This window comes from Camelus dromedarius, chromosome 15, assembly GCF_036321535.1.
Source record: "Camelus dromedarius isolate mCamDro1 chromosome 15, mCamDro1.pat, whole genome shotgun sequence".
In the NCBI taxonomy this organism is placed as follows: Eukaryota; Metazoa; Chordata; class Mammalia; order Artiodactyla; family Camelidae; genus Camelus; species Camelus dromedarius.
In genome coordinates this window covers 40834016-40847049 of record NC_087450.1, presented here as the reverse complement: position 1 = coordinate 40847049, position 13034 = coordinate 40834016, and the positions used below count along the sequence as shown (strand labels likewise).

The following is a 13034-nucleotide window of genomic DNA, read 5'->3' as shown; positions in this document are numbered from 1 at the left end:
CCGCCATCCATTAAAGGGTGCACTGAATGCTGTGTGGAGAAAAATCTATAGCAGGTTAAAGCGGGAAGCAGGAAGTCCAGCTGGGAGACTGTTGAAATAATCCGGACAGAAGATGGTAGTGGATTACACCAGAGTGTTTGCCATGAAGGCGGTGAGAAATTGTCCACTCGGTAAATAGGGTTGACAGGATTTGCATGTGCTGTTGAGTCTCAGATGACCAAAAAAAGGTGAAGAATCAGAGATCGGGGAAGACTTGAAGAGGAACTTGAAGAGTTGGGTATAGGAGGAAATCAACGCTCCATTTTGAGTGTTTTACTTGGGATGTCCCTTAGACCATAGACATCTACCTAGCAGAGTCCCACAGTTGGATTCTTGGTTACACACACACCCCTCCAGTACCTATGTGCACATATACAAGGTAGAGGGGTCCAGGCTAGAGTTAAACATTTTGTATACAGGGTTCTGTGGAGTATTTAAACCTATAATTAGAATGGGATGAGAGAATCTGGGAAGTCAGTGTAGAAGGGAAAGGCTACAAAGACTGAGCTCTGGGGCCTCCCCTGGCCAGGACTGTGAGGAGCGGTGGCCGGCAAGGGAGGAGGGAACCGTGAGAGAGCAGAGTACCTTGGAAGCCAGGTTAAAAAAGTGCATCATGAAGCAGAGTGGTTCTTTTGTGTCAAATAGGCTGAAAGTTTAAGAAGTAATAAAGGAGAAATATTGCCATTGGATTTGGCAACGTGGAGGCCAGGGGTGACCTTCACAGGGGCAGTTTTGGTGACGTGCTGTTAGCAAAAGCTTGACTGTGGCAGGTTCGAGAGAGGATGGGAGTGGAGGCAGTGGAGCCAGGAGAGTAGCTCTTTGGAGGAGTTTTGCTGAGAGGAGAGCTGAGAAATAGAGCACTGTCTGCGATTGTGGAATGGGTACAGCTAGGGGAGAGGTGTCCCCGACAGATGACTTGCAGGACAGTGTGTTTGCACGGCAATGGGAATGAATGGGGAATAAGTCTTTGGGCAAGGGAGAAAGGGGATCCATTGCTGTGGAGGGACTGGCCTCAGGTGGGACCACCCGTCCATTGGGAGGCAGGCGGGACAGCCCTGCGTCCAGCTCGGTAGGTGGGCCCGTGTCTGCAGAGCCTCTTCACTGTGAAATAAAAAGTGAAGCCATACTTGAGTGTGTGTAACTAGCCAGCTGCTGCATTTCTGCCAAAAAAGTATTTGGGGGACGGTGTTTACATTTTTACACATGGCAAATGTTTAGTGCCTGCTTTTTGATGAGAAATAAGTGATTCTTCAAGGAACTCAGATTATATCCAGAACTTTATTCTTGTATTAGATGATTTAATATACTCTCCTCCTTTGCCTCTCTAAAGGTCTGTCTCCTTACATGTAAGAAAATGGAAGGAAATCCTGTATGTATTTGGGGGAAATGAATAACTGATATGGTTTCCTTCAGTGACTGTTTCGGGAGAATTAAAAGGAGGAGGAAGCTCAGACGATTTCTTTTTTTTTCCCCCCTTTTAAATTGTATCACCCGTGTAGCAACTGTTTCTCTTTTCTCTTCACTTAGTTCTTTGTGGAAAAACTCTAGAGATGGTGCTGGAATGTAAGCCTAGATTCTTATCTGAGGATGTACCCACAGCAGAACTGGAGATCTCTGAGTTTTCCTCTTGGAGAATTTTCCATGACCGGGGGGAATCTGATGAAGTAATAGATTTGATACTGATTTCTATTTACATAGCTCCTTTCTGGGGGAACAGAGTATTCAATGGGCATTATTTTAATAGTCCAGGAGGAATCAGGCAAGCCTGGAGAGCTGAACAGTCAAGTCCTGTCATCCTAGGCATTATTTCATCCTTCTACAATTTGTCCTTCAAAGAATTCTTGGCCTTCGGGCAAGCAGTGGACCGCAGAGTGGAAGAATGAGCTGTTAGCTCAGTTTCTCGTCCACGTGACCTGTGTACTGTTTGAGCTCCAAAGGCTCATTAAACAGGCCCCAGTCAACAGGGCAGGGTGGTGGCTTTGAGCCACAGAGAGGTTGCTTCTGTCTCCTTCCCTGAGGACAGTGCCTGTGCTCATCGGCCCCCCTTGTTGAAGCTGGATGACCGCTCTTGGGCTGTCGCAGCGTTCTGGATGAGTGCGGAGGAGAGACTCTTTGTTCATGACCTCTGATATGAGTCTTGAACTTGTTATATTTACTTCTTTGGCTGCCTTTGCTTTTGGTCCCATCCGAGTTCAATGACTGAAAGATGACAGCTGTGCTCTTTTCTCGACTGAAGTCCATTTGTCAAGGACAGTGTTTACATTTCTGAATGGTGCTCTGTCATGAATAATGGGGAAGCAGAAATGAAAGCGTATCTTAGGGAAGGTATCGGCTTCACCTCCATCCCGTTTGCCATCCGCTCTGAACATCTGTGGTTTGTTGTAGCCCACGTGCCAGCACCTCCTCCCAGAGGTATGTGTGCAAGCAGGGTCTGGCAGAAGCTGCAGACAGGATGTTGACTCGTAAGTGTCTTGACTGACAAGGAGGCCCAGTGGAGGTGCTGTGTTGCTCCAGGCAATCTGTTTCTAGCCAAGGACTCTAAAACCCAAAGTTTGAAAGTGCTTGCTTAAGATTTTTGGGGCTGATTGACCTACAGAGATGTAAAAATTACATGTTTTGGTCAGAGGGACCTAGCATGAAAGCTATACGAACAATTACCCTGTGAACTCCTGACAGGTCTGACTTTGGCTTCTCAAGACTCGTAATTCTTCATCAGCCAGGGATGACCTTCTTCCTCTGATTTGACCCATGGGCGTGACTTTCTAGACTGGTGAAACCAGGCTGTTCGACCAGAATGACCTCCAGCATCCTGTGCGTTCCTGATCTCTGTGGGGTAGTATAGCCATCCTTCGAGTCACTTTGTTCCACATTTATTGGGTTGCCTACTTTATGCAAGGCACTAGGGGTCCTTGGGTATTAATTCATTCAAGGCATTTGAGGAAGATGCCCCTTAAAGACCAAATGGACCCTGGGGATAGGCCACTGTTACTGAATTCCCACTGAACTCTTGAGAGATGAGTAGTACTGTCTTTAGTTTGTCACGTGTGAAGAAGTTGAAACTCAGCAGTGTATCTTGGTGTACTTAAAAACGTAATCTTTTTATTTTTTATACTTATTTATTTTCTTCTTTTTTAAAAAGTATAGTCAGTTACAACTTAAACTTTAAAATTTTTTATTTTTAACTTTTTTTATTGAATTATAGTGATTTTTACAATGTTGTCAAATCCCTGTGCTATACGGTATAATCTTGTTTACCTATTCTACCTATGCCTGTCAGTATCTACATATTTTGAACTCCCAGTCTGTCCCTTGCCACCCTCCTCACAACTTAAACTTTTTAAATGACACCCTAGGTATGTGGGAATAATTTTAAAGGAGTGGACATAGGAGAGAATATTTTCTAATGCACTTACTGTTTATGGAGGTCCTCTTAGAGCTGTGCACGACAATCCAGTGTCAAACAGTTGAGTTTTTCAGTACTGATTCTGAGATTGACATGGGAAGCTACAATCAATTGTAATGAGGAAATAGGTGCTTCCTGTAGACACAAGACGACCCTCTGAGAATACAAGTGTCTGTTTTAGAATTAGATTACTTTGAAGCAGAATGCTTGTAAAACACAAGGGGGGACATACGAAATAAAATGTTACCTTTTGCTTCCAAGAAGATGTGAACATTATAAAAATTAGAATTAAGTCATATGAAATTGTCTGTGCCATTTGAAAATCCAGATGATTCCAGGCCAAAAAGAATTTCTCTGGCAAAGAAACATGCTAAGGTTTTAAAAACAATAGGCCCGGAGACTCTCAAGTGCCTATAAAGTGACTACTGTAGCTGGGAGTTGAAACGGGAATAATGATTAAGTGCTTGCTTTCTTTGGATGTCTCCGTTCACCTAAGTGAGCATAATTTAGGTGACGGTTTGAGCATCTGCATGGCAGCTGCTGGTACCACGAGCTAATGCCAGAGAAGACAAAATAGTTGGCACCCGATTTCCAACTTCATTATTGTACCAAGAGCCAGAAAAAATAGAAGTTTAGATTCTTTTGAAGTGGGATGATGTTGTCTCTTTTTTTTCCCTTGGGCTCCACACACTTACACACACAAAGTATTCTCAGGATATTTGTAAGCTTGATCTAACAACTTAGAGTCAGCTAATTTTTTGTTACTGTTAAAAAAAAAAAAGAACAGTAACAAACAAGCTTGGTAAATTTTGTCTGATTGTAGAATCAGCATTCTTTTGTAGTTTTTAGTATTTCTGAGGTACAGTCCCAGAAAAATTTTAAATGTCCCCAAAGCATTCAAAGCACTGGTTTGAAAAAAATTTTTTTTTAAATAAAGTTTTATTGGAATATAGCCACACTCATTCGCTGACTTTACTGTTTTTTGACAGTCTGCTTTCCTGTCACTGCAGTAGAGTTGAATAGTTGCAGCAGAATCCTTTAGGCCTACAGCTCGAAAATATTTACTGTTTGGCTTTCAGTAGGAAAAGTTCCTGGAACACCATCTTGCAAGGTGCCAGAAGACGTGGTTGGCCACTAAGTTGTCTTCCCACCTCAGACTGTGTGTCCTGATCTCTGTGTTAGAACCACTGGTGAATGAGAAACAGCCTTGGAAAAACATTTGACAAGAGCTGAGGGCATTTTTCCTCCAGAAGAATTGTCTTCTTTTCAGTGGAGGGCCAACCCAAGCAGATCTCTTCTCGTCCCTTCTAACTTCAGCTTCCTGGGCTTCGGTGGCAGTGTCTTTGAGGAGCTGAAAGGCTCTCGTGTGGAAGAGGCATTAGATTGTGAAACTGTGGGGAGCTGAACTGGGATTAACGGGCGCAGCTGACTGTGAGGACCTACTGCAGCTTAGGGAAGATGAGCACTTCTTAGGAACTGCCCTTAACTAGAATGTGCCATCTTAATAGGTAACGAGCTCCCTGTTACTAGAGGCATTCAAATAAAAGTTGTGTCAGAAAACCTTTGAAGCCCTATTCCAACCTCGAAATTCTAATGGCTCCTTTGGTTAAGGTTTTTGTTTCCAAGCTCAGATTTGACCACAATTGATTTTATTGAGGGTCTACAGAGGTTTCTGGGACAATTTTCTGAAAATACACTGCTGGTCAAACCAAAGCAGCGGGCAGGGGGAGAATCTCTTCTGTTGGGCAGGGGACGGAGGAGGACAGGCTGGCCCGAAGGCCAGCTTTCCTTTGGCCACTGCAGTAACGCGGCGGCAGCAGGAAGGGCGCTGCTTCCTACCAGCCTTGACGCTTCAGAGATGAATCATCTCTCTTCCGCTCTCTCTGCTCCGCTGCCGTCTTTGCTTTCTGCCTGGGCTCCTGGGAAGCCGAAGGACCTGGCTGGGGGCACTTCACAAATGGATGTCAAAATAGGGCTTCTGTCTCACACTTTGCCAGAGTTGATACTGGGGCCTGGCCCCAAGTGGCAGTTCTGGGTGAGGCCATCCCTTCTCTGTGCAGCTCTGTTGTCATCGCACAGAAGCAGTCATAGACAACGTGTGTGGCTGTGTCTCAATAAAACTTTATTTTAAAAAAACAGGCAGTGGGCCAGATGTGGTCCTGGGGCCATAGCTTGCTGACCCCTGAGAGATGCTGAAAGTTAAAACTGGCTGGAAAAACATCAGCTCTGATTTTCTCCGCTTTTGGAGGAAAGGTGAAAACACAGGTCCAAGTCACACGATGGTTGAGCCAGGATTACCACCCAGAATCTGTCTTGGAGATGCTTGCCCATTTTGTGATAAGGTGCTGCCCCTGCTGTGCAGCAGGTGATAGCCCCTGGTTTTTAAAGAGGGCCGTGTGGATGGAAGAAATACCTGTGTCTGGGGCTGGTGACGAGCCGCAGGGAGAGCTCCAGGATGGCACTGGAATGGTGGCTACCCTTTAGTCCTGGGACCTGACCTCCCTTTTTCTTAGACAGACTCTGTTCACAGTAAAACAAAATAAAGGTGGCAGAAATTTAATGTGGAGAAAGTGTGCCCCAGAGTTGTGAAAAAGGAATGGGCTCCCGCAGCTGCGTCACAGGATTTGATCACTTTAGCTGGGAGTGCCAGGAGATTTGAGACAGATGTTTTCAGACATGCCGCATGCCTAAAACATTTCCAGGGGTCGGGCTGCAAATAGTGACTTAATAAGTGGAAGAACAGGGAAAGTATGCAAGTCGAGGACACAAGAGTTTATTCACCGCTAGGTGCACGGCCAACCTCTGTGCATTACATCTGCCTGTCAGGGCTGGCGCTCTCATCTGTCGTGCCCTCCGTCCTGCTCTTTGTCTGCCCGTGAATAAAGTGCAGCATTGTGGTTAGTAATCCCACTCCAGTGACTCGACTTCAAATGTGGTTTTGGAGTGCATCCCAGAGTTCTGTTTGCTAAGCTTCCTACTCCTGTTTCAGAGACACCACTGGATACAGAGCAGCGAGCACTGAAGGCTTCCCTCTTGCCTTAAACCTGTCGGGCTGTGGGCTCTCTCTTTCCCCCTCTCCCTCCTTTCCTTTCTCTTTTTCCTTTTTTTTTTTTTTTTTTTTCTTAAACCTTCCAAGGCGAGTTCATGGATACTAAGCTGATGTGTTTGTTGTTCTTTTTCTCCCTGCCTCCGCTCCTAGTGAGTAACCACACTGGCCGCATCAAGGTGGTCTTCACTCCGAGCATCTGTAAGGTGACCTGCACCAAAGGCAGCTGTCAGAACAGCTGTGAGAAGGGGAACACCACCACTCTCATTAGTGAGAATGGTCACGCTGCCGACACCCTGACAGCCACGAACTTCCGAGTGGGTGAGTTCCTCCACGGTCCCTAACTGTCTGTACTGAATAGAGTTTTATGAGATCGTAGCATTTAGAGCCCACCCCTCCATTCACACTGCTCTCGGCTTGAATGGGCTTCTGTCTAGGAGTACGAGTACGCTGCTCTCATGAGATCCTTTCCATTGCTTTTAGAATGATTTTTAACTTGATTTTTGTTTTCTGAGAAAAATGGCAAGTAGCACATTGCCCCTTATTGCTTATCATGTGCACAGCCTTGTGGTGACGGGGAGACGTCAGTAGGACAGAAGGGAACAGGCTTTAAATCAGAGCCCTAATGCACAGCTTGCACTGACCAGCTTCAGATTTTATCTGCTCATTGATAAGTAGAATTTATGTTAGATTTGACTCGTGTTAGCAACTTTGGATGGTGGTGATTAAATTTAAACTTTTATTTCACAAATAGCCAGATCCTAAAAGATTTCTAAAAATTGTCAGAATCTGTATTTTAGATATAGAAAGGGATACAGACTGACATCTTTTGCCACGTTTCTGCCGTGTATCGAAAAACTGAATTATAAGTTGATATGTGACATGAATGTCGGGGAGGATATGCTAGTGGATTATTGTCAGCACTTAAAAGCTTTTAATCTTTCATAATTTAAATATGAACTATGGTAGTTACTGCAAAAAGCCTTTTTACTTTTAAAAAGCCCTGTTTCTTTTTAACTTCTTTGTAAATGGAGAAAGTACTGCGGTCCACTGAATGCTGTCACACTGCCATGTTGTCATGCAATACGGTATTTTTGTCACGGAAAAATGTCTTTTATTATTTTTTGACCAATTATGGTTTGCCATGTGTACTCAAATAATCACAGACACCCACGTTACTTTATGAGTTGCTCACAAGAATAACCCAAATGTCAGACAGATAATAACACTGGCTAGATCTGGTCTTTTTATGGAATATTGCTGTTTAGTCTTGGGAGCATGTGTCTGAGGCGAGGGGTGTCTGTTTCAAACTGATTTCCATCAAGACAAAATACAAGGAGGCAGCATGAAGTTCTTATTAGCTCTCTGATTATTGTACTGCTTTATTATAATTCCTGTTCCTTTTGAGGTCGAAGAACTATCCTTAATAGTCTATGCTTGGGAAAAAAAATAACTTGTGCCCATGGGTACTACTTAAAAGGGTATTGTTGATTTCCTGGCTATGATCGGGGACTTTGGGCATATTTTTTAAAAGAATTCAGCCATTAGGTGCCGTCATGCTTGAGCAGGGCAGAGAGCTGAATCTAATGGGAAGTGTGTTAAACTGATGATCAGGAAACTAGATTCCGGTCTTGGTCCCACCGCTTAACTAACTAATCCACAGGGTGTGACAGTTGATATTTCTGGACCTTAGTTTTTTCTCATCCATAAAATAAATGGCTTATATCTCGTGACCTCTAAAATTCAGCTCATCCCTAAAATCTTAGGAATTTTTGTCAGTAATAAGTGAAATTGTTTCTTGGCTTTTTTGGAGGGCTATAGACAAGGAAGGGGAAAAGTAATTCCCAATTAGGTTATTATGGGCTTAAAGGCTTTTTCTCATTTTTAACTTTTCTCGATTGCCTTCCTTACTCTTGTTGCTTTTCTTCCTCCATCATCATCGATCACGTCTGTTCCTCTTTCTTTTGGCATTTCTCATAAATCTTTACAGTAGGAATGACAGAGTAATGGGGATGGGTGGTAATTTTTTGGCTTACAGTGTATTCGCTTTGAAACTAAATATTTGAAGGCTTTGAGAAGCAGAGGAAGTCTACTTGTTAAAACACGCTGCACACTTTCCTCTCTGGCGTTTAAGCAGATGTGTAGGAACAGGATACACATAGCATATTTAAAGTACAAAACAGAGCAAAATTATTTACCAAAATATTTCAAAATCGAAACTCAACTCTGTCACAAAAGGGTTGTCCACGTCGTTTAATTAAATAATAATAAGAATATAAAGGGAGAAGGCATCGTATTGAATTGTTTCACATTGGAAATCATGGGAAATATTTCACTTACATCCCGAGCTATTTCTTTTCTTTATTTTAATTAAACTATTGGATAATCTGAGGGACAAGTTTTAATCATCATTTTATTGAAGATGATAATTTTGTCCACTTCAGACATTGTGATTCTCTAGAAATACAGAGAATTTCAGGAATTCATTTTTTAGGTATATAAGATATCTTCTTGGGATTTACCAGTTTAATGTAATTTTATTACTTAAAGGAAGTGGTTTCTTAATTGGTATTCTCTATGTGTATATTTGTTGACAGTGTGTTAAATCTTTTGACAAATAAGATACATCATATGGAAAATTGTAGTTTGAGAAAATTCAAAATGTATTGTAATTTGTCAGCAACTCTTTGGCCTCTGATTTTTAAGGTTACTAAAAAGTGGGGACTGGCAAGCTTTAAAGGACCAGATAGTTAATATTTTAGACTTTGCAACCCATACAGTGTGTGTCACAGGCACTCAACCCTATGTGGTGTCGTGACAACAGCTGCAGACGGTGTGTAGGGGAGTGGGTGTGGTGCATTACAGAAACAGTCAATGGGCTGAATTTGACTCCAGTGCCGAGTTTGCTGACCCCAGCCCCACGGAGTCAAAATAATACAGGAAAGCCCCGTGGATTTCATAGTTAAGGCACCTTCATTAAATAATCCACTTTGATGATCAGAACAGCAAGAATAATTTTTAACATTTCCATGGTGATGTCCCCCTTTTTTTTTGGAGGAAGGAGAACAGATATTATTGTGACAATTTTTTTAGACAGGGGAACTGAGGGACACAGGCTTAAGTGGGTTTGCCTTCATTTCACAGCAAGGCACTTAGCTGGGACTAGAGCCCAGGTCTCCTTGTGTCCTCTCTAACTCTCTGGGATCCGACGGTAATGTGCAGGAGGTGCCAGCGAAGCAAGGACCCGAGGGAGTTGGGTTTTGTGGGATGGCTGGAGGGAATAGCAGAATAAGCAGCTGGGAGTCGAGCAGCCCTGGCTTCGCATCCTGGTTTCCTCCTAGCCCTTGGTTATGCTCATCTTGCTCTCCGTCGTCTCCAGGTCCAGGTCGCTCGTCCACACCAGGCAGGTGGTTATAGGGCTGTTCTGTAGCAGGCACAGGGGTGACCTTGGTCCCTTCCTTCCTTTTGTGCTACTTTTGTGTTATCTTTCTGGTCCATGGTGACTTTGAGCGTGGGCTGTTCAGATGTGAGAAGACAGGTGCATTTCTTGTGGTGATTATCGTACAGTCTCTTTTCCTGAGTATTCAGTGGGAGAAAGCAGAATTATAACTTCTACTTGATGTGACTCTAGAAGTGAGGCCTGAATGAATGATACCTCAGGAAGTACTCTGAGAGTCTAGGATAAACTCATTTTTTATGAGTGTGAGATTGACCTGATGTAACAGGATATTTAGATTAAGAGGAATTTTCTGTAAAGCAGATTCTAGTTACAGTGACTTTGGGGTGGCATTGTGACTTTTGCCTCCTTGCACTCCCCTTCCTTTGTATTTTTTAAAAAATGGAAACATGTCCCTAGCTGGGTGGGCCGGCAGGTTAACTATTGTTGTTTTAATGGATTCTTAACATTTCATGGGGATATAATGAAGATGACCTTCTGGGACATTCAAGCTGTTTATAGAGTTACAAGTTCCTCTAATAAGAAGAACATAGGAATTCTATGTTGTCACAACTAGAGTATTTCAAATAAAATAATACTGTTGCTTGGCATAACTTACTTGTGGAGAGAGCTGGAAAGGCAGTCGTGACTGCTAAGCTAACACTCTTGGGTTGTATGCTGCTCTCTCTGAGGAGTTCTGAGGGGCTCGCGTTCCATTTAGCACCACCTGAATGCTTACTACAAAAGTATTTGATAGTTTAAAAACTAAGGTCCTGTATGTTATTTTATGTGGTGCTTGCCTCCCCTGAGAGAGATAAGTGAGTAATAGTCATGTTTTAAGATGTGAGTACCAAGGCTTCAGTGGTTTGATCATAGTTCACTTCAAGTCAGGTTTTGTCATCCCAGAGTCCAAACACCTCTTGTCCTCCTGTGATGCCTCCTGTGACCATGTATGAAGTGACCATGTAGACAACACTGCACTGAATTTTCCAGGACAAGAAAAACATAAAGCTGCCTTATGCTTTGAGGAGGAGGTGAGGGGTGCACAGGAATACCCCCCGTTCATAGCAGGGTCCCAGGGTCGCCACTTGTGGCTGAGGAGGAATTCTTTGAGAGAGGAGCTAGCCTGAGACTTCCCTGTTCAATTCCTCATGTTCTCCCAGCTTCTAAATATGTTGGCTCATCGTCGGAGCTGGGTAAACACACATTGCCTGATTGTAGACCGATGGGGGTGATGCATCTTGAAACAGTGACAAGTCCCAAAATAAAGACGGGTGAGACATGTAGAGGGAAGGGTGAGGTAAAGTTAATAGCAGAGGGAATTTACCTGTTAGAACGAGGCATGGAGACAAGAAGGCCCAGGGGGTTTGTGGACATTGAGAGTAGGATTTAAATGTGGAAAGCATGAAGGATGGTCATGCTGGATGACGAGCCTGCGGAGGTAGGCTGGGGCAAGGCTGTGGAGCACCTTGAGTTTCAAGCCTAGGAATTTGAATTTTACCCTTTTAGAACTTACTAAAGTTCTCTGGAAAGGGAGGCATTGCTATTTATCATTTTGGAAAGGAGAAGAGGGACAGCATCTCAGTTTTTTAGGTAGGAGACTAGTGACCTACTAGTGTAAATGGGCCTCTGAACAGCCGTGGCGATGATGACAGCCTCTGGCCGCCTTCACCTGTTGTGAGGCTGGCTCGCTGCTCTGCTCTGGGAATCTTGCTGTGTGTGTCACAGAACAATTGACGACAGAGTTGTGAGGCGGGTGGAAGCCGTCCAGGTTGCTGCACTCATTATGTGGGTTCTCCTCATAGGGAGGGAAGAAACTTCACTCTCAGTGAGGCATTAAATAAACTGACATCACTGCTCAGGAGTCTCAGTGCGTCTTTTTTCTGGCAACTTCCTTCTGACACTGTCTTTCACCCTCCTGTCATTGTTTGGATCCCTTGATGTTTATCCAGCACATCCAGAAACTGGTGAGAGGCAACATGTTCTCTTTGAACTGATGCATGTATTTCTCCCTTAATGCCTTGTACAGGCTTTGTCTTTTGAAGATGAGCCATCCAATACTAAAAGAAAGTGGTTGCTTTTCATTTGAGCAACTTAGAATGCTCATGAGCTTGTCCAGCCACTCCCAGATACATTCAGTCTTACCAGTGTTTTCTAATACTGAGTGAGTGTCATAATGCAGAGCATGTCCTTTGTGTAAGCTGCGAAGCGCCTTTAAAAGGCTGGCGTTGGGAACGTTCATTCATCTAACATAAACTTACTGAGCACCTACTGTGTGCCAGGGATTGGTTTAGGGATTAGGAATATATAGCACTAAACAAAATAGACAAAGTCCTTGCCCTTCTGCTACATTAAAAATACGAGGCTATACAGTGTGTGAACCTTGAGAGTATTATGCTAAGTGAAACAAGCCAGTCACAAGGAGACAGATACTGTGATTCCTCTTAGGAGATTCCTAGAATAGTCAGATTCTTGGAGAAAGAGATGGGTGGTTGCTGGTGTTGGTGGAAGGAGGGAAATAGGGAGTTGTTTAATGGGTACAGGGTTTCAGGTTTGACGATAATGTTTTATAGGGATATGAATGTACTTAACACTACTAAACTCTACACTTAGAAGTGGTTAAGGTAGTAGATTTGACCTCATAGGTATTTTGCCAAAATAGAAAAAACTAAAAAATGTGTACACTATTTTCAAATGCCTACTTATCAAAAAGTACACTGTCAGAAACATTAGATATGCCAGACTGTCGGGTAGTGACAGATGTGATGAAGAAATAAGTCGTTGAGAGGGGGACAGAGAGTGGGGAGTGTTGGTGGGATGAATGGATCGCTACTTAGGACATGTCAGGATGGGCTCTCTGGTGAGATGCTGTTTTAGAGACTTGAAATAAGTAGCAAGCTCTGGGAGGGAGCATCTCAAACTTAATAATCTAACTGTGTCACTGTGTTTGTTAAACTGTAGAGCATCTCTCAAGGTCGGTGTCAGAAGCATTCATTCAAACTTTTCCTATATGTCATCCTGGGTTAGATTTTAGCGATGTGTGTTGTATCAGGCACACACAGAGGATACAGGTTAAGCAAGTCTTGTCCCCTGGGTGGAAAAAAATGGTC

At 43.4% G+C, this 13034-nt stretch overlaps 1 protein-coding gene across 17 annotated transcripts in view; it reads left to right on the top strand.

Annotated features, from left to right (window-relative positions):
• Positions 1–13034, top strand: part of LTBP1 (latent transforming growth factor beta binding protein 1) — a 399284-nt gene that overhangs the window by 182592 nt on the left and 203658 nt on the right. For 7 of the 17 annotated variants that reach the window (XM_064494599.1, XM_064494598.1, XM_064494595.1 and 4 more), the window contains exon 5: positions 6642–6809. The exons of 1 other annotated variant lie outside the window; for it this stretch is intronic. In XM_064494599.1, coding sequence (XP_064350669.1) covers positions 6642–6809 — 168 coding nt within the window. Of the gene's footprint in view, positions 1–6420; positions 6810–13034 lie in introns of those variants that run through there. 9 more of the 17 variants (XM_064494605.1, XM_064494602.1, XM_064494606.1 and 6 more) reach the window with 3 other exon arrangements.